Genomic DNA, 27,718 nt, shown 5'->3' on the forward strand with positions numbered 1-27,718 from the left:
AATGTTGTGCTGATCGGTGTATGTTTCCCACTCAAGTGTCAATCAAGTTTATGTCCACCAAGCCACGCCCTTTTGTACATGTGAAGCACGTGGCCCCGCCACCTTCTGCAGCCTCCGATATTATTTATGGGCGTTGATTTCCGGTATCGAGCGTCTGAATTTTCAGGTTTCAGTGTGCTGTGTGTGTATGTGTGTGTGAGTGAGTGTGTGCGTGTGCTTGTGTGTGTGTGTATGGTTGTATGCGTGTGTGAGTGTGTGAGAGAGTTTGTAGTGTGGTTTTCAATCGTTCCCAGCTTGGATACTGTCACCGCCTTGCACCGCAGGCAGGCACCGTGTTCCTACATGCAAGTTACTGTCGTGGCTCCGCAGTCGTTGGCCAGCAATGACCGAAAGCCCCGCGACCAAGCCAGCCAACGGGGACGTGTGTCAGCGTGTGAAGAACGGACTGAAACTGGAGAGAAACGGCGTGCTGAAGAGCCTCCACCGCTGCCATGAGCAGCAGCCCAAGCACCACTGCCAGCCCGAGGAGGAGGAGGTGAGGCCCGGGATGGGACGGGGAGGAGAGGCTGGTGAAGCCGGGCGGGGAAGCATCCACTGTGTGGACCCGGAAACACCCGGACGATGCTGCCATCGCTGTCATTTTCATTATCTCCAGTGTTATTAGAATATCACACGATAACAGCTTGCATGTATTGACTGAGTCCTGCTGCTGAATGTCTGACAGTTTGTTGTTACCGAGCTCTGATTCTCTCGAACACAGCGTAAACGCCAAACTCTATAAGAAGTATTCAAATTTAAAGAGTTTTCTCGCATTCTTTATATTATATACCTCATCGAAACATAAATTAAATGCTTTTTCTGAATTATTACGAGACGTTCTTTAATTCGGAACAATCATATTTGCACCAAGCAGCATATGAATTCATTGAAATTTCAACTTTACGAATGGGCTCTCACTGTCCTCCAATGCCCCCTTAGTCGATTTATAGTGAGGAGATTGTTTAAAAAAGGCGGGGAGTGACGCCGAGATGGAAAAGTGGCCGGAGGTATGTCAATTACTGCTCAGTGGCATATACCGATCCCTGGACTGGTATACCGATCCTTGGGGTGGTATGCCGCTGGTATTCCACCGACACATGACTGTATGTGCGACTTGAGACTGTTATGCCATTGAAAGACTATTGGATGGGGTAGCCTACCATTGACTAATTGATAGCAGAAACTTTGAGCCAACCAACCAAACAATACTTACTGCCAGGTTTTCTTTATTAGGAGAACACAATGTTGCATTACTTAAAATAAAATCTACATCACGAAACATTAACTATTGTGGCATATTATGTATCATGTTCACTGTACTTTGAATGACCGGAATAAGCCGCTAACAAAGAAAAAAGGATATTATATGGGATATTTTCTGACACCTGGTAGTTTTACTGTTTACTGTTTTTACTTCTGGCTTATTGTGATAAGAAAGTGGTGATCCAGCATAAGCCTTTGGGCATTATACAGGCAAAATTTGGGTATTTGTGTATTTGATTGATTCATCTTTTTCTTTATTAGCGGCTTATTCCAGTCATTCAAAGTACAGTGAACATGATACATACTATGCCAGAATGGTTAATGTTCCGTGACATAGATTTTATATGAAGTAATGTAAAATTGTGTTTTCCTATTAAGGAAAACCTGTCCGTAAGTATTGGTTGGTTGGTTGGCTCAAAGTTTCTGCTATCGATTAGTCAGACTGGCTACAGTGGCTGGGCTAGCATTAGTCATGTTAACTGAGGCTAGCTCTTTCATTAACTTTGAGTAGTTTATAACAGTCTTTTAATGGCATAACAGTCTCAAGCGGCACATACCGCCATGTGTCGGTGGAACACCAGTGGCATAACAGCGGCATACCACTCCAAGGATCGGTATACCAGTCCAGGGATCGGTATATACCGCTGAGCAGCAATTGACGTATCTTTGGCTACTTTTCGATCTCAGCGCTACTGGAGTCGGGTGTGACAACTCTGAAGGTTTATATTGCACTGGATTTAATGCTGCTGTTTAATGTGTATAATATGTATGCTGAATTTAACAAGAGTTCTAGCTGTAACCCCAGTTTGTGAAATTGATTTGTACAACTTTTAGCATTTTCTAAAATACTTTGAATCACGCAGTATATTGATGCACATACCACCAGAGCCAGTCAAACAACTTGGGACAATTCACATTTTTTTTTGCCTGGATTATTTTTTGCAAGTTACATCCTTATCTCATCAGTTAAGTGTGTCTTTTTTGAGGTGCTTGAGTGGTTGACTCCTTTTCTTCTCATTTCAGTGTATATTTACTGCAGTCTTCTGAGTGGCAAATGTATGGCTGTAAAAGTTTGGAAAAATGTTCCTGAAGTTAGTATTAAGGGAGACACTGAACCAGTGCACCTGTTCGGTTAAAGCTGTCACTTGAGACTATGTGCATGCTTCGAAAGCAGCTTCTTCCTCAGAGGCTAATCAAGTTTCCACACTGTAAGTGTCCCAATTAACAGGTCCCTTCTGACTTTGTGATGAGGTGCTGTCACACAAGAGCAGAGATTAGATTCATGGATATGTTGATATGTACATCAGTATTTTTTTTCTATCAATTTGAATTTTCTTTCACTGCCTTTCCAAATGAGGATGAATTACTGGGGGGGATTTTTTAAACATCTAATGACTCATGGGTGTGTTTGTGTTTGATGCTTGATCTACAAAAAGTCACAGTCATAGTAAGATGCAAATAACTGGCATCTTACTCAGTGAGCTAACCGTTTACAGAGGGAAGATCTTTGAAACAATTTTTTAGACAAAGACGACACACTGTTGGCTGGTTATTGTCATCAGCGGACAGACCTCTGCTGATGTTTCAGTAAACTGGGCTGGGTTGGCTGAAAAACAGAGCGCCTGTTGACTGAACCTCAGCTGAGCACAGTTCATGCAGATGTCAGCGCTGCTGCTCTGTAAGGTATTTGAGAGAGAGGCATGACCGGTCACATGTAGTGCCTAATAGTCACGAGCGCATGGGCAAGCATGATGGGAAGGAGGAATTGCATAACCTTTGTGAGTTTAGTAGTGAGTGTCTGTTCATGATGGAGAAAGCAGACGCATGAAGTTGAATCTTCTTCATGAAAGATTGTACGCATGTGAAGTTTATTATTGGGTTGTAGGTCACTCCGCTCCAAGTGCACAGATTTACATCAGCAGAACTAGCTCTGCCTTTATTTTCTAGTCAAATATTCCCTCCCTGGCCTGTGTCACACACTGTTTTCTTTCCTGTATAGTTAGTATACAACTGAAGCAGAGTTTAATACAGTGTTGGCTTTCTAATCCTTCACCCACTTACAATTTGGCTGCATGTAAGTCACCTTTTAAGTGAGTTACAGAAAGCTCAGGGAACGATAACAAAAGACAGACTGTGTTTGTTCTCATTAGGACCAAAAGAGAAGGAGTCACAGGAGGTCAGACTGTACACCTGTGTAAAGTACTCCAAATGCAAAACTTACCTACAGCTGAGGCATAACTTGTGAAAAATTTGTTTGCATAAGATGATGATTTGTAACTTTTTATACATGGAGATAGTAAAGTAGATACATGTTTGTACATAATTCCATGTTATGCTACATTATGCTGGTGGTAAACATCACCCCATCCTTGCTTGTGAACGATTGAGCCTTTCAGGTGTTTTTTTAAGCGTTCCACAACTTTCCCAGTCTTTTGTTGCCTCAGTCCAAACTTGTTTGAAACGTGTTGCTGGCATCAAATTCAGAATAAGCATATATTTAGAAAAGTTAATGAGATATGAGTATATGTCAAAATGGATTAGCAAATTATCGCATTCTGTTTTTTAAGGCAAATATTGTACTTTTCATTCAGCTACATTTACCTGACAGCTAACCAACTAATAATTTATGATGTAATATTATCGACAAAGCTACCCAGCATTATATAAAGTAGAACAATTAGCCCAACCTTTACTTTTCCCGCCGTTAGTGATGCTTACTCGTGAATGCATCCAAATCACAGTATTAAGTATATATTAAGTATTGGCAATGAATGTAATACTTATACTATATACTGTAATTTGACTTAATTACAAAACTAAATACAGGACTTTTACTTGGTTAATATGGTATTGATACTTAAATGTGCTTTAAACATATAGACATCTAGTGATTGCAACATTTTCAGAAAAAAAATCATAATACTGTATCAGCTAATTAGCTATCATGCCTACTGTAGCCTGTAACATCATGTACCCATCAAGTAACTTGATGGGTACAAGGAGAAGAAAAAACACAATTCCAAGTCAAGTTGGAGCCCTTTAGCAGCTTGTAGTACATAACTCACACACTAACATGCACACGCGGCCAGCCAACTATCAAAACAAAGAACAGAGAAGCTTGGAATACAACACACACATAGGTATTGAGACGTAATACTCCGGTCAGGATGCCATTACTCCACTATATCTTTATATAGCAAGTTGTTGTTTGTATGTTCAAAATCTCATATATAAAACCTTTAAGTAATATCTACATGTCAGGATATATGATGTAAGCTAATGCTCCAGTAGAGTGAGTAATTGTTTTTGCATTATCAATAAATTACCCATTAATATTTATATATTAATATTTTCCAATGAAATACTTTATGAACTTTACATTAAAATTCTGTCAGCTTGGCAAATTCTAGCCAGAATATTTAATGTTTGAACATTTCATCCAGAGTTTCCATGTTTAAACATTTAAACAGAATATTGTAACAGCCCAAATATGAGGAAATAGTACTTTGGTGGGGTGCCATTCTTATTTTAATGATGTTTCAGCACAGTATATATTCTTGTTTGCCATGTTGCACAGGTCCATGCAGCATCACATCATGACAGCCAGTACAACCATCCTTTCATCGAGTCCTTTGAGGAGACGCCCATGCTGGTGGCAGTGCTCACCTACATGGGCTACGGCATCCTCACTATCTTCGGCTACCTTCGCGACTTCCTCCGTCACTGGAAGATCGAGAGGTGCCACATCGCCCGGGAGAAGGAGGAGCAGAGGGTAAGGGAAGCCACAGACACACAACATAGTGGGATTTCACAACATCACCTGGGTTTGTCCAGTCACTTACTGGAAGAGATAATATGCAAACAACAAAATGAAAGCAGGAATGAGTATATAAAACTAATAGAGAAAGTCAGGAGACGCTGAACAGGTTTAACTATTTCTATTTACATCCTGTCTGTGACCTGGTAGTGTTTTTTGCACCCTGTACCATTGGAAGCAGCTTCTCTTGACAGATAGCAATTGAGCACCAAGTTGTTGTGATTAGCAGCAGCAGACACATGTATTGTGCAGTCAGCATACTTGCCTATACAACAGTGTAATGACTGGAATGTTATGATTGTTTTAGTGGCACAGTGACACTGCCAGGAGCAAAAGCCACTGTCAAGGAAAAGAAAGCCAGATGTCTTTCAGGTGTCAATGGAATTTATTTGACAGACTGAGCTCTAATTACATGTCGGAAAGCAACTGGACGTTTGCCATGTGCATGTAGAAACAAGAGTGATAACAAATGGAAAAATAGACTTGATCAGTTTGTTGGTTTGTTAACCAGACTGAACCAACGTGACATTTGCAACCTACAAAGCCTCCAAACAGCAGAAGCTATGGGTTCTCATATTTCAGACATTTCAAGCAGTGTTGCTTCAAGCTTGGTGTTGGGACAAAAAGCATACATTTGGCAAACAAAACCTCAGATTGTTTGATGGAATCTTGTCAACTGTAATGATATCCCAAACAGGAAATGGATTGTGAGAAAAGTGTCTGTGTAAGTGCAGTTCAGAAACTCAATGAGGCTAATGGAACTTTTGACATATTCATTGCTTTTCTTCACAAGAATGCATTTTTGTCAACACACAGCTAATGGTGGAGTTATCAGCACGTTTGGAACATGTCCTTGGCCACTGACATTGTTCTCAGCCCCTTATGTAACTCATGATAGTGCAGCCCATTGTTTTTAAGTATGTGGTGTTGTTGAGGAAAGGAAGCTTGTGGGACAGACATGGGGAAGTCATTAAATCACCCTGAGGATATCCCACGGATGTTTCCTTCAAGAAACAGGGAAAATGAACGCCCTCAGTCATTAAATGTTAAACATTATATTTCTAGAGATTTAATTCCTTCTAGCTAAACTTTCCAAAAATAAGAATGGCATGTAGTACTTTGGAGTAGTGTTTATATATATAAAGACAATGACAACTCTCTACTCCTTCTCAGGACTTTGTGCCCCTGTACCAGGATTTTGAGAACTTCTACACCAGAAACCTCTACATGCGTATAAGAGACAACTGGAACAGGCCCATATGCAGCGTCCCAGGCGCCAAAGTGGACCTGATGGAGCGAACGTCCCATGACTACAACTGGACATTTGAGTGAGAAAGACCTTTTACAGTAATTCAAGAATGTAAACACAGTAATCTGTGGCCTTGATAGGACAATAGCAAAGGAGATGTCCTCATGTCCTACTGCACAAATGCCAAGAAAAGTGATACCCTGTCTTCTAAAGTGAACTGTAACATTACTAGTCTACAGTAACACTGAGCAGCGTTATGCTACTGCTACCTGACAAGTTCTATTTTATGTTGTTGAGTTGTATAAAAAAGGAAACTGGCACTGAATGAAAGTGGCTCTTGAACTTTGAATGTGTAATATAGTGGTGCTTGCAGTCATTACTAGTCATTGATTATTGTCATTTAGAAATTTGAATAAGCAAAAATAACGATGGTTATTTTCATTTTTTATTAGTGTGACTCTTATTTTCCAAATGTATCAATGAATCTTTGGCCTTTTTAAAAAGTCCATCAAAGTTTCCTAGAGCTAAGGTTGAGCTAAGGTTCCTCAAGTTGTGTCCAGCCAACTAAATATTCAGTGTACAATAATAGACAACTAAGAAAACAGCAAATTTAAATTTACATTAGTGAATATGTTATCAGAGTATTACAGTTATCCTGTCCATCTTTGTATTTAGTGAACTGTTAGTAGTGTCTTCTGTGGTTTCCATTACAGTAGAGTTTGTGTTACCCTGTCACCCAGTTGTTACCATGGTTACAGCTCGCCTGTTTTCCCCTTATTACCGACTTAATTGTGTAAATGAATGTGAAAAGGCACTGTTCTATGCACATAGCTATAAAATAAAACACAAAAAAACAAACATATATTTTAGATATTTTCCAAGTGCTGTATCATAGGCAATTGGATGTGTTTCAGTTCCTTCAAGAAACTTCTTCATCAATATTTTACATCTATGGTTACTAATGTACACAGCCCCTCTAGGGTCACATGGTCGAAAAAACTACTGGATGTGGGAATATGTGGGAATGGATTTGTAAACCCTGGGAACAGATTCACAATTGGATGGATTGTTCCCTCCTCTGTTCTTCAGAGTGCCTTGCATGGACCGCGATGACCACATCCACCCAGTATATTCAAATTTATCTAGATTTAATAGCAGATCTTACCAAAGCGTATTGCTGCCACAAAAGAAAAAAACACTATCACGTCATAATGGAAAACGTTATTGTACGAACGTGATAAGTTTCATGTTATAACGTGATAATTTATATTGTTACTATATCTCATTTACATGATTTGATTAAGTTCTACTTCACGCTTGGGTTGAGACAAGGCAAGATTTTGTTGAGCATGGTTGATGACATTGTGATCAGTATATGTACAGTAAGGAGGATTTTAAAATGCATGGGACTGTAGAGAGGAAAGAATCAGTCCTTCTCCCTCTGGAGGTAGCATCACTTCTCATTGAGGCACCATGGATACAAGCAACCCAGCACAGCTACTGACCGTCCTATCTTTCTACATGGAGTTTGACTTTGATAGTGATCATTAATCAATAAAGATGATGACAACAACTCCGCTTGACTGTATTTGAGCAAAATGCTCTATTTAACTGGAGGAGGAGCGTCTCTGTGTGCGTAATTTGTTGCATGGATCATAGTCCTCTGATCAGACAGGACCGGTCATTAGAACTATAAAATCGGTTTACAAATCGGTTCCCATGGACTTCCACATCCAGTTTTTTTCCCCTACCATGTGACCCTAGAGGGGCTCCGTACAAATGTACTCATACCGAACTGGAGTTACATCCAGGCAGTGACTAGTACTGACGTAACTAAAACTGAACCTGGACATCATTTACAAATTTTCTGTATGAAAACGGCCCAGTCCGTTGGGTCCCGACAGGTTTGGGTCAGGTATAAATGCTCTAGTTTCCATGTAGTACTTTTAAGTGAAGGACTTTTTCCAACATTATACAGAATCTGACTCTTTAATTTTTTTTACTGCATAGTTTTATTGAGCTTGAGTTGTCTCAAATGCACTAAAATAATATTAAAGTCTAAACAGCAAAAATCACAGGAAAACAACTGATCTTGTCAGCATAGATTTTAACCACATTTGTAGCCAATCATAAAACACGTCTCAGCATTCTCTTCATATGTGACTAACATGTCATCAGATCATACTTAATTAGAAACTGTTTATTCTGCTACTCTCGTATGAACAACATTATAACTGTGATACAAACTGTCTTGTGAAACCTCAGTCTGAATTTTCCGATCACTCCTGACTGACTGCTCACTGGTGTTTGGAGGACAGCTGCGGTGGAGGTGTTCAGCGTAGGGGCAGTGAGGTGTGTAGAGTCAGACATCCCACATGCCTGGAGAGCAGAAAGCAAAATCAGAGAACATGGGGTGCTAGTGAATGAAGGGGAGCGACAGTTGTGTCAAACAATATGGCAGACGCCAATGAGAAAGATTAAAAATAGCACTTACACGCCATCCATTTGAATCTCGTCTTTCATTAAGCCATTATATTAAGTGTATAAAATAGGCTTGCAACAACATTATCTTGCTCCCATTGATTGTTCCTCTGTCTGATTATCCTCTTCTGTCTCCCTTCCAGGTACACAGGTCGGGTAGTGCAGGATGTGATTAACTTGGGCTCGTATAATTACCTTGGCTTTGCTGAGAACACCGGCCCGTGTGCTGACTCCGCAGCCAAGATCACCATGAAGTACGGTGTTGGAGTTGCAAGCACTAGGCAGGAGATCGGTACAAACACACGTCACACTCCACTACCTCTGCTATCACTGGAACCTAACTGCAGGACTACACAGGGATAAATTCACTGCAGCAGACAAAGTATCACAGACCAGATTGTTCAGTGGTGCAGTGGAAGCAACACAATAGATTCCATCTGCATGCACAAAGCTATGTTTAATTTCTTGGCTTTATTCAAGGCTCCCTAGGGTCGTTTAACGTTGTGAATTTGAATTAAAAAATCAAGGCCATGAAAGTTTTTGAAAATATACATAAATAGTTGTGGGTCATTGAAAGTGCTTAAATAATGCTGAATAAACAAACTGACCTTAAAGGACAACACAATTTCATACTGTTTACTTTGTTTATATTTGGCAGACCCTTCTAGCTTTAAACAGTGTTCTGGGGACCTTATCTTCCCCTGAGAACAGCTTGTTTATTCAGTTATGGAAAAAATAAATCTTTCTGAGTTTGTATTATTACCTTAATATTGTAAATATTAAAATTCTGAGTTTGGATTTATTTTCTAAAAACTACATATTTCCCCTTTAAAGTTGAGTGATGCAGGTTACGTCAAGCAAGCGAGAAAGCTAAAATTAAGCAAACCTTAAAGCCTGCTAGTTCCCCCTCGATTCATGTCACAAACCATGCTGTATTTGGTCCTTGAATTTGAGGGAATTGGGTCTGTCAAGTCATTGAAAAGTCCTTGAATTAGGTTTTCTGGGGGGGAAACCTGTTTATTTCTCCTGCACAGCAGACATTGCTTTTCTTAATGGGCGTGTGCTAAGAAGTTAAGCTATCCTCAGAAAGTTACATTCGGTGCCTTTAAAGCAGCTCTGAGAATATTTGTGTGAAGACTGGAGTTAACCCTTAAATCAACAGCTTGATATTGTGGGATATATTCTTGTTTGCTTTTGGATGAGAAAATCAATACCACTCTCATATGCTCCGTCTGTTAAACATGTCGCTGCAGCCTGCAGTTTGCTTAGCTAGCAAAAAAATCTGCAGCAACCACAACTTAGTGTCTTTTTTAAACATTAAACATATGAGATACAATGTGTTAGATTAATAAGCAAGTTCTTGGCCAGAGCTGGGCTAGCTGTTTCCCCCTGTTTCCAGTCTTTATGGAACAGAAGCCCTGTTTTTCAAGAAAAGACTAAATGGGCAGATTAAAAAAAAACAATGGTAAAACAATGTTGGTGGGCAAATTTAAAAAGTTGGGGGATATACTGTGCAGTGTATTTCCCAAATTTTCAAAAACATTTTTAACTTCTACCAAACAATCTATGTTAGCATAGATCTTTGAGGTTCTGATTGGTATGATCTTCTGTGCGTCTGCATCTCAGGTAATCTTGACAGGCATGAGGAGTTGGAGAAACTGGTGGCTAAGTTCCTGGGCGTGGAGTCAGCCATGGTGTTTGGGATGGGGTTCGCAACAAACTCCATGAACATACCAGCACTGACTGGCAAGGTAAGACCACAGGTGATACATTTCTCCTGTTAAAGCTGTGATTTATTCTTGCAGCACACTTTTCCTCTATTTCTTATCTCCAGTCTTTGTCTTGCTGTTTGTGTTTTAGTCAGATTTATTTTCTGTGGTCACAGTACTTTCTTTCCTCTTTTTCCCCTCTTTGTTTTCCTCTGTCTCTCTATCACTTTCTCCATTTTATGTGAACATTAAGTTTGTATTAATGCCACTTTTGTTACAGATATATTTACTCACCATTCAGTAAAAATATCAACTAACATCGACTATCAACTAACTAACAATTATTTTTGAATAGGCCTGTATGTGTGACAATATCTGTTTTCTTAGATAGATAAAAACAAATCAGACTAACTCTAATTTGTATGAATGACTCATGCATGTGGTGTCCTGCAGGGTTGTCTGATTCTAAGTGATGAACTGAACCATGCCTCTCTGGTTCTGGGAGCAAGACTCTCTGGGTCCACCATCAGAGTCTTCAAACACAACAGTGAGTCAGTCTGTGATCACAAATAGGTCCTCCTATAAGTATGCATGCAGATATAGGTCCATTTGTGTGTTTGTTTGCCCCCCTCTTTAAATGGTTTGCCTTTATTTTCATTCATTGCTTCTTTTTCTAGAAGTTTCTGTAGCCTTTATTAGGGCCCAAGCACTGACCAGTGCGAGGCCCTATTGTATCTGTAAGGATTATTATTGTTCTGCGACTTTAGAGGGCTTTTCGGAGGCCTGAACATGCCCCAAAACTCACGAAACTCGGCAGGAACGCCATAAGCAGGAAGTCCTTATAACTTCAACATACAATTTTATTTTAAAAATTTATCACACATGTAGAGGGCTTTGCCCTGAATACATCTGGCCATCAATACCGTGTCATATCCATAGCGCCACCCACTGGACACAAGTAGTCACTGCAGATGTCACTGTTGCGTTTTGGGTGACAGGTATCCCATTTAGAATTCCTGATGTTGTGCATGCTGGCTCACTGTCACGGCTTACTGGGACTTTTGAATACAACAGAACAATATCTTTTGTTAATGATGTTGTCAGAGATGTGTAAGAAACACACAAATCAAAATGTTATGTTAAAAAGATATATTGCCATTCACACCTAATTTACACCTAATAAAAATGGGGATCTATATCTTTGAAACCTTGTCTGGATAATAAACCAAAATATATCTTAAAAATCAATACTAAATCTGATCTTGCCTTTGTGTTTACATCTGGTATTTTAAATGCGTTCCCGTTATCCCCACTGAGATGGGCTCTCTGTCCTCCAGAGCAAACTTACACGTACATAGTTTGAGGTGGCGGCCAATCAGCCCCAGACTTCTTTTGAAAATCAGATTTTTTTTAGTTGTTGAGTTAAATTTTTTTACCTTGTGAAACACTGACAAATTCTTAATCATTTGTCCTCTCTTTTAAATTCAGCAAATGTAATACCTTTTATACACTGATCAGCCACAAGATTAAAACCACTGACGGGTGATGTGAGTAACACTGATCATCTCGTTACAATGTAATCTTCTGCGGGGAAGCCTTGGGTCCTGGCATCTAGGTGGACGCCTCTTGACAGGCACCACCCATTCAAACATCATGGTAGTGCCCCACCACAGAACACCCCCAGAGGTCTAATGACCATGGCTTGACAGGTCAGAGCTGTTTTGGGTGCACAAGGGGACCCCGAACAATATTAAGTAGGTGGTTTTAATGGCTGATCGGTGTTAAGTTATTCTGTAAATTCTGTATTTCATTCATTTTCCCACCAATATTGCTTTCATTGTTCGCACAGTTCTGTGCGCACTTTCATGGCACAGAATAGATGTAGCACAAACTTTATTATATTCTTAAAAGAAAACTACTGTGGTTGTATTTAAAACGCAGAGAAAAGCTAGCTAGCTGCAAATGGTGGCTAACAAGTAGGGCCTATATGTTTATCTTTACTGTGGCTCATGAAATACATGAATTATAATGTGTATTAGTTGTGGGGAAAAAAAAGATTAGCTAAGAATTGTTTAACAGTCATTGGGGTAACTAGCTGCAGCTATATCAAAATATCAACATTGTTTTTTGTTTTAAACAGATAATGTGGTTGGATTAGTTGGTGTCATATTGAGTGGATAATTCTGATGGGTCATCTTTATAATACAATAATGATCATACTGACATGATGAACTTTGTTCTGAATGATAATTACTTATGTCTGTGGAATTACCAGCTTATGATTAGCAACCAACATTTCACACCTTGACATTAGCTACCAGCTAACTAGCCAAAACTGTTAATCACCAAATCTGCAGGTCAATTCTTAAGTATATATTGTGTTTTGGTTTTTCTGTTTTTCTTAAATGGTGGTAAAAAATAAATGACTGGTCATAATTTGGTCATAACGTTGTATTACGGCTAATGTGCTAACAATGGCAGCTTTATTGATTATGATGAAGATGGTGAATTATTATTTTTTTAATTTGTAGGCTTATCCACATTTTGGGGTTGTATTGAAACAGTGTCTCACTGTAATGAATTCCCAGCTGAATTTCCATGTGGTTTTCATGCTTTCATTTTGAATGTTAACTTCATCTTTCCTGTCAGACATGCAGAGCCTTGAGAAACTGCTGAGAGACGCCATAGTTCACGGTCAGCCCAGGACTCACAGACCATGGAAGAAGATCCTTATAGTGGTAGAGGGCATTTACAGGTAGCGTAACCATTTTCTTTCAAGATAGATATTTAAATAAAACCATTTAGGACACAGTGCGGCATTTAAAGTTTTGTTCGATAGTTTATATTGCTTAATTCTTTTGAGTGGTTTCTATGTTGGTGAAAATGTTGGTGCAGAACATAACAAAATGAGTCTTATCAGTGCTGAGAGTGGATGCAGAATTTGGAGATAACCATGCTGAAAGCGTCATTGGCCAAAAGCAGTGGAACAATAGGAGTTGCCCATTTGAAAATCCCCAAGATTTCCTTCCTGATTTCAACATGAACACTGCCTGAATGTTACACTTTAAATAGCTAAACTGTATTTTGCTCTTATGCAAAACAACAAGCAGTATTTTCATCAGCTCAAGTTCTTTACTGAGCAAAATACAGTTAAGATATTTAAAGTGTAACATTCAAACTCGATCTAATTACTTTTTTAAGCTAGGTCTCTGAATTAGCTTTAAAATGGAGCAAAGCATGTATGTCATGCAAAAAAAAAAGGCTTCCAGAAGCAGCACTTATCTTCTATTGATGGCTCTTGTGGTTCAATTAGGTTCAGCAGCATCAACACTCCTGGGGCTGGACTGCTGGTTGACAGAGCTGATTCAGTGCCTGGTTAGCTCTCACTGGTTGAACACACAGTGAGCAGCTTTGATGTGCCTCTTTATTCTGCCAGACTGGTCGCTGCAAGAAGCTGCACTACATAGTAATCTGGAGCTATGAGATGTTTTCTTGACACTTGCTTGAACTCCTTCTGCTTTACTTTTCCTCCCTGCAGCATGGAGGGCAGTATAGTACGCCTGCCAGAAGTGATCGCCCTTAAGAAGCGCTACCGGGCCTACCTTTACCTAGATGAGGCTCACAGCATAGGGGCCCTGGGGTCGAGGGGGAGAGGTGTGGTCGATTACTTTGGGCTGAACCCCTGTGACGTGGATGTCTTGATGGGCACGTTTACCAAGAGCTTCGGCGCTGCAGGGGGATACATTGCAGGGAAATGGGTGAGGAGGGAGCACTGTAGGTTTATTTTATTGGCATTTTGTTTGTTTTTGTATGCAGAGCTATGAAGAAAGATGTAAATAAGACAATGAGCTGAAGTACGATGGATATATATCCAGTTCAGAAACCCAGTTTTTGCTAAACAAGGCTCGACAACAATCTAGCAAAGAATGCTTTCGTTGCAAATAATCTAACTATCAGTTAGACAGTAGCCACATTTCCATAAAATGACAAGCAAATTTTAAGCAAACTGTTTTAAGCAAAAGTTCACAAAAAATTAAAAAAATCAAAATGCGAATCTGGTGCATTACCATAAACCGCTTTTGAGGGAATGAACGAAGCTACGTAAAGTGAATTTCATCAGAGGATGACACGGTGTAGGCTACGTGGCTACGTCACACTTGGATGTGGAAGTAAACAGAGGCTAGAGGTAAACAAACCAGGAGACAAAATGGAGAGAAGTCTTTAGGAATGACTTTCGACAGGGCAAGTGGGCATTTCTTTGCTGTTTGCCATCTAAAATGGCTGTGATGTTTCTTTGGTGGATGAGGCCGAGAAATTGTTTGGTCTCCTCATTGGTCCACACTTGCCTACTGCTTACAGACGTATTTCCGCAGAAAGCATAAACAACTGATCAGTCATGTGAGTTCAGTGTTCGCTACTTCAGAGTTTATTCGGCAAATCTGTTTCAGTCAAACATTTTGCGCTCTAACAAAAACCACCTCAAGCAATCATACCAACTTTTTTGCAAATTAGAGGACTTTTTAAAAAAAAAATTTATAAAATTTCTAATGCTTCAAAATGCACATAAAATGCTTAATGGAAACATGGTTTGTGTCAAATGGCAAAGTGTGACTAAAAGGACACCTGTCATCTCAGCGATGTGGATTTACAGCCTTGCACTGTCTGTATACTGTATTCCTGACATTTTGGCCCTGTTCCTGTCACATCACTGACATTACATCAACTTATCAACGCTTAAGTATTGGTCCACAGAAATATTGGCAACATATAAACAATATAAAATTCTGAAAAGATTCGGACACATCAAGGTTGCTGAGGATTCTAAATAAGAAGTGTCAGCAGATATGTAACAATTATTTAAATCTTCATTGGCTTTATTGGCTCCCACTTGCTTCACTGAATTCATTCAGTGACTTTTTGTCTAAGGAATGTGACAAGTCACAGGATGCAGCTTAGTGTAAAGTGTTGTGACCTGCATGTGTAACAGAACTGTAAAGATCGGTGTCAGGTTCAAATCTTGTTTCATAAGTGAAAGACAAAATCTGCATTTGAAAAAAGCCACTTCAAATTAAGTAACTATTAAAAGACTGGCAATGGAACAAGTGAACATGGTCTAAAATATATCTATATCTATACCTATATCTCAATGAAATGCCACTTTCTAGGTGATGATGTCTCATTATGTGTAATGAGATATATAGATGAGCCTAGAGATTAGGCAAATATACTTGGTAAGAATTTGACATTTTGCAGTTTGACACTGCAAAAAGTACACTATATAAATGTATTGAAAGAAAAATAAGACAGGAAATGTACATATAAAAATATAAACAGTCATGGTCTTTTGCATACATATACTGTAAATATAAATGGTGATTTACATATACTAATTGTCATAGTGACTGTAGAGTAGTTAAAGCTCTTCATCTATGTTTATCTCCTGTGTATCTGCTGGCTTTAGGAGCTTATCGAGTACCTGCGCTCCCATTCCCACAGTGCAGTCTACGCCACCTCCATGTCTCCTCCTGTGGTGGAGCAAATCATCACTTCTATGAAGTGCATTATGGGAGAAGATGGCACAACGATCGGTGAGTGGTACAATAATATTAAAGGCTGGGGTCGGGGGGACTGCAAGTGAGTAAATAATGATGTACACAATGCAAGTTTTGAAATGCTGCAAAATTTGGCTGCGAGGAAGGAAATGATTCAACACATTTCTCACACAACAAGAAAACACACAATGCAGTTTGGAGTAACACTTGATGTAAACAAAACTTTAGTTTGTTTATAAGAAAACTCCACAGGGCTCCTTTAAACTTGATACTTGTTGAAAATGTTGGTGCAAATCTGTTTTTCATATTATGTGACAATGTAGGGGGTAGACTCACATACTACAAGAGTTTCAATATGTTTTGTCTTTGAAGTTTCATTTTTAACAAGTGCTAATTTGTACATTGATCATAAAGCAGGAAAGTGGGTACAAATAAATCAATAGGGCATCTCTTTGTGTTTTGCCTCCTAAAATATTAAACGTGACAAACAAAATGAGACACATCCTGGGAGGGATCTTCGTAAAAACCAACAAACTAAAGACCACATACATTCACTGAGTTAGGATTATGAAAATAATGTGCATAATTCTTGATAAAAATGTAACCAAAACACATTTTGATGTAAAACCTATCTTAAAATATTGCATTTTCCACTGGAAATAAAAGGAATGGCAGCCATGTTTTCTGTTCTCGCAGCCAGAAAGTTGTCACGTGACACGGGCAATAGAAGAGAATAGTCCAAAAGAAATTGTAGACATCTCATAATTTAAGAGGCGTGAAACTAATACATTTTGCCCTGACGTACAGTACAGACCAAAAGTTTGGACACACCTTCTCATTCAAAGAGTTTTCTTTATTTTCATGACTATGAAAATTGTAGATTCACACTGAAGGCATCAAAACTATGAATTAACACATGTGGAACTATATACTTAACAAAAAAGTGTGAAACAACTGAAAATATGTCTTATATTCTAGGTTCTTCAAAGTAGCCACCTTTTGCTTTGATTACTGCTTCGCACACTCTTGGCATTCTCTTGATGAGCTTCAAGAGGTAGTCACCTGAAATGGTCTTCCAACAGTCTTGAAGGAGTTCCCAGAGATGCTTAGCACTTGTTGGCCCTTTTGCCTTCACTCTGCAGTCCAGCTCACCCCAAACCATCTCGATTGGGTTCAGGTCCGGTGACTGTGGAGGCCAGGTCATCTGGCGCAGCACCCCATCACTCTCCTTCTTGGTCAAAAAAGCCCTTACACAGCCTGGAGGTGTGTTTGGGGTCATTGTCCTGTTGAAAAATAAATGATGGTCCAACTAAACGCAAACCGGATGGAATAGCATGCCGCTGCAAGATGCTGTGGTAGCCATGCTGGTTCAGTATGCCTTCAATTTTGAATAAATCCCCAACAGTGTCACCAGCAAAGCACCCCCACACCATCACACCTCCTCCTCCATGCTTCACGGTGGGAACCAGGCATGTAGAGTCCATCCGTTCACCTTTTCTGCGTCACACAAAGACACGGTGGTTGGAACCAGAGATCTCAAATTTGGACTCATCAGACCAAAGCACAGATTTCCACTGGTCTAATGTCCATTCCTTGTGTTCTTTAGCCCAAACAAGTCTCTTCTGCTTGTTGCCTGTCCTTAGCAGTGGTTTCCTAGCAGCTATTCTACCATGAAGGCCTGATTCACACAGTCTCCTCTTAACAGTTGTTCTAGAGATGTGTCTGCTGCTAGAACTCTGTGTGGCATTGACCTGGTCTCTAATCTGAGCTGCTGTTAACCTGCGATTTCTGAGGCTGGTGACTCGGATGAACTTATCCTCCGCAGCAGAGGTGACTCTTGGTCTTCCTTTCCTGGGGCGGTCCTCATGTGAGCCAGTTTCTTTGTAGCGCTTGATGGTTTTTGCGACTGCACTTGGGGACACTTTCAAAGTTTTCCTAATTTTTCGGACTGACTGACCTTCATTTCTTAAAGTAATGATGGCCACTCGTTTTTCTTTACTTAGCTGCTTTTTTCTTGCCATAATACAAATTCTAACAGTCTATTCAGTAGGACTATCAGCTGTGTATCCACCTGACTTCTGCACAACACAACTGATGGTCCCAACCCCATTTATAAGGCAAGAAATCCCACTTATTAAACCTGACAGGGCACACCTGTGAAGTGAAAACCATTTCAGGTGACTACCTCTTGAAGCTCATCAAGAGAATGCAGAGTGTGTGCAAAGCAGTAATCAGAGCAAAAGGTGGCTACTTTGAAGAAACTAGAATATAAGGCGTATTTTCAGTTGTTTTACACTTTTTTGTTAAGTACATATTTCCACATGTGTTAATTCATAGTTTTGATTCCTTCAGTGTGAATCTACAATGTCAATAGTCATGAAAAGAAAGGAAACTCATTGAATGAGAAGGTGTGTCCAAACTTTTGGTCTGTACTGTAGCTATTACACATTTTCATGCGAAACATGTGATGCTATTTCTACAACCTAGTTTCAAAGTAGCCCAACAGCTCAAACAGAACCATTGCAGGGTTCATGTGTATAGAAGAGCAGCTTATGACAAGATCAGGCATTCAGATGGATAAAGCAGCTGACGCCAAAAAGACTCTTAATGACTCATCTCATGCTGTAATTATATTAGCTGACTCCAGATGTCAGTGCACACTAATGAAATATAGGACAGATTGAAAAGCACCATAATCTTCTCTGAGACCAGTTACTCTTCAAAGACAGTTGAAGCTGCAACAGTTAGAGATAATGGTAAAAAAAAGTCTGTCTTCTACTTCTACTGGTGAAAGGTTGGAAAGGAGAACAATGTTTGTTTAACTCAGATATTTCATATAGGGTTTATTTTAATCCAGCACTTTCATTTTGAGTCATAAAGAGTCTGTTGATGTTTAAGGAGCTACAATTTATTAATAACATGAGCATGATGATAACATAACCGTACCGCACAATTTTAATAAACTAGATGATGGTTAAAGAATACATCTTTTGCAAACATTGATAGAAGTGTGGTTAACTTTTTTGTTTTATCATCCAAAGGCTGTGACCGTGTGCGAAAGCTGGCAGAGAATACAGTCTATTTCCGCAGGAGGCTTCGAGAAATGGGCTTCATCATCTATGGAAACGAGGACTCACCTGTTGTACCAATGATGCTCTACATGCCAGCCAAGATAGGGTGAGCCTCAAGCTTTAATTCCCTGCTGTTAGTAGACTTCAAGCACTAACTCCCCCGCTTTTAAATCAATACAATGTGGTGAATATTATAGGATATACAATGTTGATATTTTATGATACCGATACTAGTCATGTTTCCATCAACACATTTTTTTATGCGCATTTTGAAGTATTGCATTAGAAAAGGCTGGAAATGGCAAAGTTTGAAAAAAACAACTCCCATTAGCACGTAACAAAAATGTTATGTGGTAATGGGAGATGGAGGCACCTTTTTCTGCTCTGAAGAAGGAGAAGCTGTTTCCACTGTCAGCAGCTTCTTGGATATTGCCATGACTTGCAAAAAATATCCAGAACAGATTTATTTGTCTGAAACTTAAAATATTAGTAATATGACATAAATAGTTTAACAGATGCCTATTTCTGTACACAGCCTATGTATCGTCTACTAACTAGTCTTTTTTCAGAGCTTTCAATCACATTTCAGTCTTCCTCAGCGGATGTTTGTTCAGTCGCTTATTTCCATTACAAGTTTTAATCTCTGGAAAAAGCTTCTAACTGGACCTTGAGAAAGTTTTTATATATATATATATATATATATATATATATGTTAACTATCTATTCAATCAACTTCCCATAATCATCCATTCAGAGGAGGGTGACACTTTTATTAAAGTCTACATTGAGCTGACATGTCATTTTGCCCAAATGAGCCCATTATGTGTCCTTGGGTCATTTTTCTTGTGTCTCCTCATGTCTTTCCCACCAGTGCATTTGGCAGAGAGATGTTGAAGAGGAACATCGGGGTGGTGGTTGTGGGATTCCCTGCTACACCCATCATCGAGTCCCGGGCACGCTTCTGCATCTCAGCCGCCCACTCAAAAGAAATGCTCGACAGGGTAACTAACTTCTTCCACCACTGGTTGACATACTGAAAGACTAATAGTAAAAACAAGATTTGTCTTTTAAAATTGAGTTTTTATCTTTTGTTGTATTTGGGTAAACCATGGGATCTCAATTTGAGACCATTATTAAAACATGAAAAGAGTTTAGTGATGAAGCACATACTCAAAACATCAATTTTTAATATATTTTAATTAAGAAAAAGATAACATTCTTCAGAACAAGATACTGACAAATTTTTCCGCACAGTCACTCCCGCACAGAGTTTAAAAGCCTGCCAACTCCTGTCCAGTTAGTTAGAACTGAAGGAGCCTCTTGGATGAGAGGTGAAACGTCCAGTTGCCTACGATACAGCACCTAGATTTACCATGACCTGGATGACTGATTTTTGTTATACTTAAAAATAAGGGGCTGTTCCTGTCTCCATGTTAGTGTAATGACCCATGAGACATTTACAACTAAGCCAAGAGATCAAGATGACAGTAAAGGAAAAACGGCTGTCTAATGGTGGGGAAAGTGTGTAATTGGAAGGACACGGGTGTGATCTTTTGTGACCCCAAATGTCTGCTTCTGGAGATGTCTTTGAGTCACTTCAGACACGCTGAATCCCTCTCAGCTACGTGTCGGACAGCCCTGCAGCAGAGGCCACTAAAAAGACGAGTCTGTCACTCTTTTCAGTTCAAGTGATTACACGTAAAAACTGCAGTAAAGAGTCAGCTGGATCACTGCAGGTTAATGTACCGTGTATTCACAGTATATTATCTGTGTCGAGAGTTCAGACCTCCACCCTAACCATCCTCTTTACTCATTGTGTTGCTCTGCCTGAGCGCAGACTGCTTAGCAATGATTGCTCCTGGCAACGCATCAAAGAGCCGCCCACTATTCTCAAAGAGGGCTCTTCTTCTACTAAACTGAGCTCACTTCAGACCTGCCTGTGCTGCATCTTCCAGTCTGAAGCACCAGTCTTCCTCTTATTTTAACATAAATTGATATCATTTTATGCAGCAGATATACCATCTCCTGTCTCCAGGAAGTTCTGTTGTATCAGGGGCTGTCATCCACTTCTCTTCTTCTTGCCCTTCAAAAAACAAAATAAAGTGCAGACAGGGAGTGGGAGTATTGTAGTGCTGTAGTGCTTTTATCTGTCATGATATTAAAATCTCTCTTTGTTGGCCTCTCTCTCTCTCTCTCTGTCTCTGTCTCTCTCTCTCTCTCTCTCTCTCTTTCTCTCTCTCTCGTACTATGATCTGTCATATTGCTTTTTGGTGTTTGTTTCATCTGCCGGTGAGCTTTTCAGTTTTTCCCCTCTTATTCAAACGTAAACAAACATATGCACGTAGCCTAAATTATTTTGTGATTGTCCTTCGGGGGTGGGGCTTTCACCATAAGTGGGTGGTGCTAATCAGATGTTAATTAGAGCCTAAAATTGATTTGGTCAGATTTGGTTTGATCAGGAACTGCTCTATTTATTATTTATGAGAAAAGTACTCTTAAATAATAAACTTACAGGACAGCCTCAGACTTGAGCTTCAGATCAAAGTATTTGATCACATTATGAATGAACTTCAGTCAGCCTGCTAAGGAGGATTTTCACAAGAATATTGACATATTTTTACTTGAATGATCCTCATTTAAGGCGATTATCTGCTCAACTCAACTCATGATGCCATTCAAATACAATGCACGGAAACAGTTGGACTAGCATAAATGCATACAATGTCAATGGAAAGACAGGACTAGCGACGAATAGATTGCAGGACTGCAGGTGCAACAACTGTATTGTAGAAATGTAAAGACATATTCGGTTAAAGCTGCACGGATAAATATTAACAAGGATTCAAATGTATGTGGAAAGTAAAAAGGGTCACATGCTGAAAGCAACAAACCCACAGGGAACGATCACCAGACTTTCAGCTCCATGGAGCTTTTTAGCATTTTAGCGTATTGTTTTGGTTATGCGGTCACTGCTCTCATTAACCATGTTTTAGATGAAACAGGCTGCTAAAAGACGCTTGAAAAAAACAACTGTATGCTACCTGCTTGACACAAAACAGCAGACGGACAAAGTAAGCGACTCACTGTAAGCACCGTAAGCAAAAAAGCTAAAATAAGATAGAATAATGGATTAACCTTTTTTAAGTAACCAGAAATACAACTCCAAATGAAAATAATGAAATAATGGTGCTCCTACAACTTTTGATAACACACTCACCATAACAACTTTGAACTGATGAACTTTTAAGGCAAAATGTAATCCCTTTTGGGTGAAAAGTTTCAGCCAGAAAAAAAATGTTCTGCTGTTTAGATGACATATCTGTATGAGCCCATCGCCTCCAGTACCCTGACAAAATGTCCTACTGGTGACTTCATATCACACCCAAGTAATGAGAGTGAAAAATTGGACAGACTGGGTCCATCTGCAGCTTTAAAGTTAGTGGTGTTTTCTGTTTTGGCCAAATGTATGACTTAATCTTACAAGACAGTTGTATTTTCCTATAAAACATCTTGCTTGGTGCAACTTTAAATTTCCTCCAGCCACATATTGCCCTTCATGGTGACAGTATTTTTTTTTCTATAAATGTCTCTACAGGCGCTGAGTGTCATCAGTGATGTAGGAGACCTTCTTCAGCTCAAGTATTCCAGACACAGGATACAGCCGTCTTTAACACGGCCCTTTGATGATATTGTGTATGAGGACATTGATGACTGATGAACCAATCCTCTCCTGAAGTGGCGTGAACCTGAACAACCCCAGAAATAAAAAAACAGACCGGGTCGAGATGGATCACAAGTCTTCCACAAGGACAATGATGTGCACAGGTGCCCCTTGTCACTAGCTTGCCATAATGTAACCCTCTGAGAAAAAGAAAAACACTCAAAACCATCATCTAATTCTACTTTGCCTTACCTAAACATGGAGAACTTGTGGTAAACACACTGAAAAAAGCATCTGTGCTTCTTCCTGTGTACTTTTCTTACTTGTGTGTTTATTATTTTGTGTCTAAGAATTTTTTTTATGCGTGTATGTCTGCTATGCTTGTATCATTCATTATGTTCAGCCTTGTGGTTTCTATATGTGAACTGGACAAATGTCAACTTTCCAAATGTCTCTGATATTGTAAGCATTATTTTTCATAAAACGTATTAAGTTAACTTTAACAGGGTAAAATTGATCATATTTAAACATAAGCCAAAAGAACAAGACTTGTTCATTTATCCAGTTTGATCAGATCAATGATTATTGTCATGGGCCAAAAGCAGAGAGCACTGGATGTTGCATTGTTTGCACAAGACAATGCAAGACGTCTGACCCATTAAAATTGATTTTAAGGATTATCTAACCAAGGATCCAAATCTGGAGTTTCTGCCATTAGACAATTTAGATTTTTTCTCTCATACTTGAAAATTATGGCCCTAACATCCATCTGGCATTCTTTGAGACTATTTGGCAGCAGTTTGCACTGTACAAGGTGGCACCTAGTTGCATTAAAGATAGTTGCGTACAGTATGTTAAAACAGGCAGAATATTCCTGCCCTTGCTTATGACACCAAGGGAGGCCGTTCTGCTCCTCGAACCTGGTTTGACTTCACATTTTTAAACCAACCAAAGTTTTGATCACAATACATTGTTTTCATTCCATCCTTTGATCTTCTGTAGTTTTAGCCTGTCTAGAAGAACCGAGTTACTCATGGCACTTCCATCAACAGTGTTGTTGAAGTAGCACTACAAAAAGCCAATTATTAGATGATGAGCAGCTGATAATTATCCTGATTATTGCAAAAGTAGTAGTAAAAGTAGTTTCTACTACTTCTCTCTTACTCCCTACAGTCAGATGAAAAGATCATTACTGTTGTCATGACTGTAAGGTGAATAATTATTTTTTTTAAATCATAAAGTAATTTTTTAAATATTAACTTAATTTCTAATTATTCTTCTCCTTAAATGAAGCTACAATAAGCCTGCGCTTAGCCTAGCCTATAGAGAAAGGGTTCCAACCAGTTATGTGTGCTAAGCTATTGTTTCTTATTGATCAACCAGTTACGTGAGTGGAATTAATCTGAAAACCAAGCCCAAAATGTTGAGATATTTCTTTTAATTCGAGTCAGAGAGGTGTTTAATGGCTAGTGCGTACTACGGTGAACTAATATTAGCATATTTAAGCATTCATAAACCCATGAAAAGAGATAGTCATGAACTACAGTGTGCTTTATTATCCTCATCTAATGGCAGCAGTTCTACAGCAATGCCAAAATGGAAATGGATCCAAGTGCTTCTGAGCGCATCATTAGCCATGCTATCGTAGTGTAAGGAAGTATATCAAGTAGTCAGGCATATCTTTATCCATTCCAAATTCAGGAAGAAAAACGCTTCACAACTCACAGTTCATTAGTCAGTCTTACAAACACTGACTTGCATCTTTTGTTGAGAAAACTGAATGGTTTGGATATCTTTTGTTGAGAAAACTGAATGGTTTGGATTCTTTTTGTTGTATCTCAATTGACATTGCAACTAACTGTAGCATTTAGCATTTTCAAGTGATTTAATCATTTAAAGATCCTCTCCACCCATGTTTAAGGAAAACATTACAATAGGATATAATATTCTCAAGTATGCTTTCTTTAGAGATAATCACCTGAAACTAAGAATTGCTGTTTTTGTTACCTTAGAATGGGCCTTTTATACCTACATTGGGAGGGGCCTGCCATGTTGCACTGCCATGTTTCTACAGTAGCTCAGAATGGACAAACCAAACTAGCCTTTTGCGTTTTTAGCAGCCACTGTAGGGGAGGGTGAGAAGAGGGCTATTCAATTGATTGCAAGATGCCACTAAGTCTTACATATTGGTCTTTTTATTTAATATTACTGCTCTAAACATGTGGTACAATTTAAAACATAAAAAAAGAACACAATACAACAAAGGGTATACCTGTTAAAGCTGTATCTTACTGGCTAATAGCAATACCAGTTTTCATAAATGATAGCTCAAGAAAGCAACACTGTCATTGAGAAGAAATGGAAAGACATGTCTTTTGAAACTTAAGGGGAATTTATTCCCCAGTTGTCTGTTACACATGGATTTGGCCGGCTTCTTCTTCACACAGCTATGTTACATGTCAAGTTACAATACATGTGATTCTGTGTTTTTACTTGGCCAGCTTAGTGCGTATTTGTACAGTTTAGTGTATCACAAGCAACCTCAAAGATCATTAACATGACTCTCAGATGCCAATGCCATTGAGAGCAAAGTTATGACTGTCAAATTACTCTTACTTTTATACTCCAAGGCCAATGTCTGCCAGTAACGTTTCATTCATAACGTTTATTGGTATCAAAGTTTCAGTTAAAAGCTAAAAGCTAAAGTCTAAAGGGTCGGTTTAGTCACAAAATTGAAATCATATTAAGACACTAACCCTGCCTCTAGGCCAGACAGGAGAACATGAAGACTTGTGTAATCTGGATCTGATTAAGTACTGTAACTACTAAAATTCTTCATTCACACCCTTTCTCTGTGGTGCTTATTAGTAATCACTTCATTGTTTTACAAGGCATTCATACAACCTTGTCAGACACAAAGCAAAGTGCTATGACACAAAGAGTGATTAATGACTTTAATGAGTTACTTGGGATTGGCTTGTGTACTCACTTGCATGGATTCCATTATTAATGTGGGTGTTTCTGCACTTTTACCTGGCTTTTTCTTCCACGTACACATCTGTCTTTTCAACTCTCAGTTTATCTTTGCATTGTTCAACTGAGCTTTGGGGCAACAGCTCCTGAATAAAGGCAACTGTAAAGTCCCTCATGCATACATTCACACTTGCATGTATGAACACTGACAAGTATTGTGTAGTACTAGTGCATGTACAGTAAGAAGTAGTCATTGAAACTGCTCTGCACCACAGCCAGTGTTGCTCAATGATTTACACTGTTCTGAGGTGTGACTCTTTTTAAAAGTTGTCATAAAAACCACTCAATTCCAGGGAAATTTAACATATCTGGGAGGTTCTTTTTTCTTTTATGATAATGTTTATTACTGTAAAAGGGATACGTGTTATTTTGTTTTCTTACTGTAGAAAACGTTTCTAGACCTGATTCTTGGAGTTACAAATGATTGTCCATGACCTAAAAGCTAAGAGTCACAATGTTGATAATTTAGATATAGAATGTATCTGTATGTATTTTTAAGTTTGTAAACAGGAAAGTCATCAAATGATACTAAAAGCAGGAATTGAACATATTTAAATGCCAAAATATAATTATGGTTCATTCCATGCCAATAGTTGTTGCTGAATGGTTACAGTAATCAAAGTAATAACTTTTTCTTTCTTTTTTTTTTTTACCAGAATGAAGAATCTCTGTTATTCTATTAATCTGTATTATTCATTTAGTTCTATCACTTTTTAAAGTTAGAGTGCCACTGATCTTGCAAAATATAGCTTCAGAGCAGATTTTCCCAAGAAGGTTTATTTTAAACTTTGAAACTTTTGTATGTGAAAGTGTTGATACTCATTGTATACTGTATACACAGTATAAAATAATGAAAGATGCAATATTACTCTGTCATCGCTTATGATTTTTTTTAAATGAGCAAATGTTTACACTATTCACTGGCTGAGTTGTTGATGTTAGAAATTAGCTCAGAGAGTTTGAGATTGTGAAATAATGTATTGTATATACTGTATTGAGCCAGAACCCAATGGAAAAAGGCTCAATAGGTATTAGACTCATAGAAAACCTTGAAGTCAACACAGTACTGCAGATGAAATAAAACCCCTGAATGTCATAGTATAATATAATATATATAATATCTTTGACTTTTTATATACATGCAATGAATATCAAAACTTTAAAGTACTACATTTTCATAGAAATTAAAATAATCCTTCTCAGGGAAATCTACAGTAAATATGGGTTTTTAAGCTCTGAAGATATATTTTGCTAGATCTGTGGCACTCAATTTTTCATGCAGGACCAAATAACACTTAGATGTGATAGAACTATATACTACATTACTACACATAACCCAGATTTGGTAGCAAGAAAGTCAAACTAGTGGAGATATGAAGTAATTTTGAAGAATCTGTTATTTTCAAAAAATCATGTTCTTAGTTTGATTATTAATCATTCAGCAACATGCTCCCATGTTTCCTTAGAATGCTAGATGTTCAGGACAAATGTCAACCCAATCCAATGGAAAATAAGTGATTAGTGAGTTTTAGAATTTATACACACATACACAGAATCACAAAAATGCTGAAATTTAACTCCTAAACTTAAAAAGCCTCTGGAGTACAGCTATTGAAAAAGATAGAAGCCTCAACTTTGAGGTTTACAGAAAACCTACACACACACACACTCACACACACACACACAGATCAATACTTGCTCTTTGACTCTCATCACCAACTGGATCACAAACTGGGGTTCTTCAGAACCCTAAACCATCAGGCGAAGACTGTGCCCACAGACACAGAGGGGAAGGCGAAGAAACAGAAGCACATCAGGGGAGCACTTAAAACCTGTGGCTCCC

At 38.8% G+C, this 27,718-nt stretch overlaps 1 protein-coding gene across 1 annotated transcript; it reads left to right on the forward strand.

The window, feature by feature from the left end:
- Positions 1-112: 112 nt before the first annotated feature.
- LOC311274474 (serine palmitoyltransferase 2-like) lies at positions 113-26,743 on the forward strand. The gene is made up of 12 exons (XM_084382165.1): positions 113-535; positions 4,880-5,074; positions 6,293-6,447; positions 8,993-9,141; positions 10,476-10,600; positions 11,012-11,105; positions 13,208-13,313; positions 14,097-14,316; positions 16,020-16,146; positions 19,152-19,287; positions 20,053-20,182; positions 22,777-26,743. The coding sequence occupies exons 1-12, from the start codon at positions 383-385 to the stop codon at positions 22,894-22,896; spliced, it is 1,710 nt and encodes a 569-aa protein (XP_084238291.1). The 5' UTR covers positions 113-382; the 3' UTR covers positions 22,897-26,743.
- The last annotated feature ends 975 nt before the right edge of the window (positions 26,744-27,718 follow it).

This window comes from Pagrus pagrus (assembly GCF_965226575.1).
Source record: "Pagrus pagrus genome assembly, chromosome: 18".
Lineage (NCBI taxonomy): Eukaryota > Metazoa > Chordata > Actinopteri > Spariformes > Sparidae > Pagrus > Pagrus pagrus.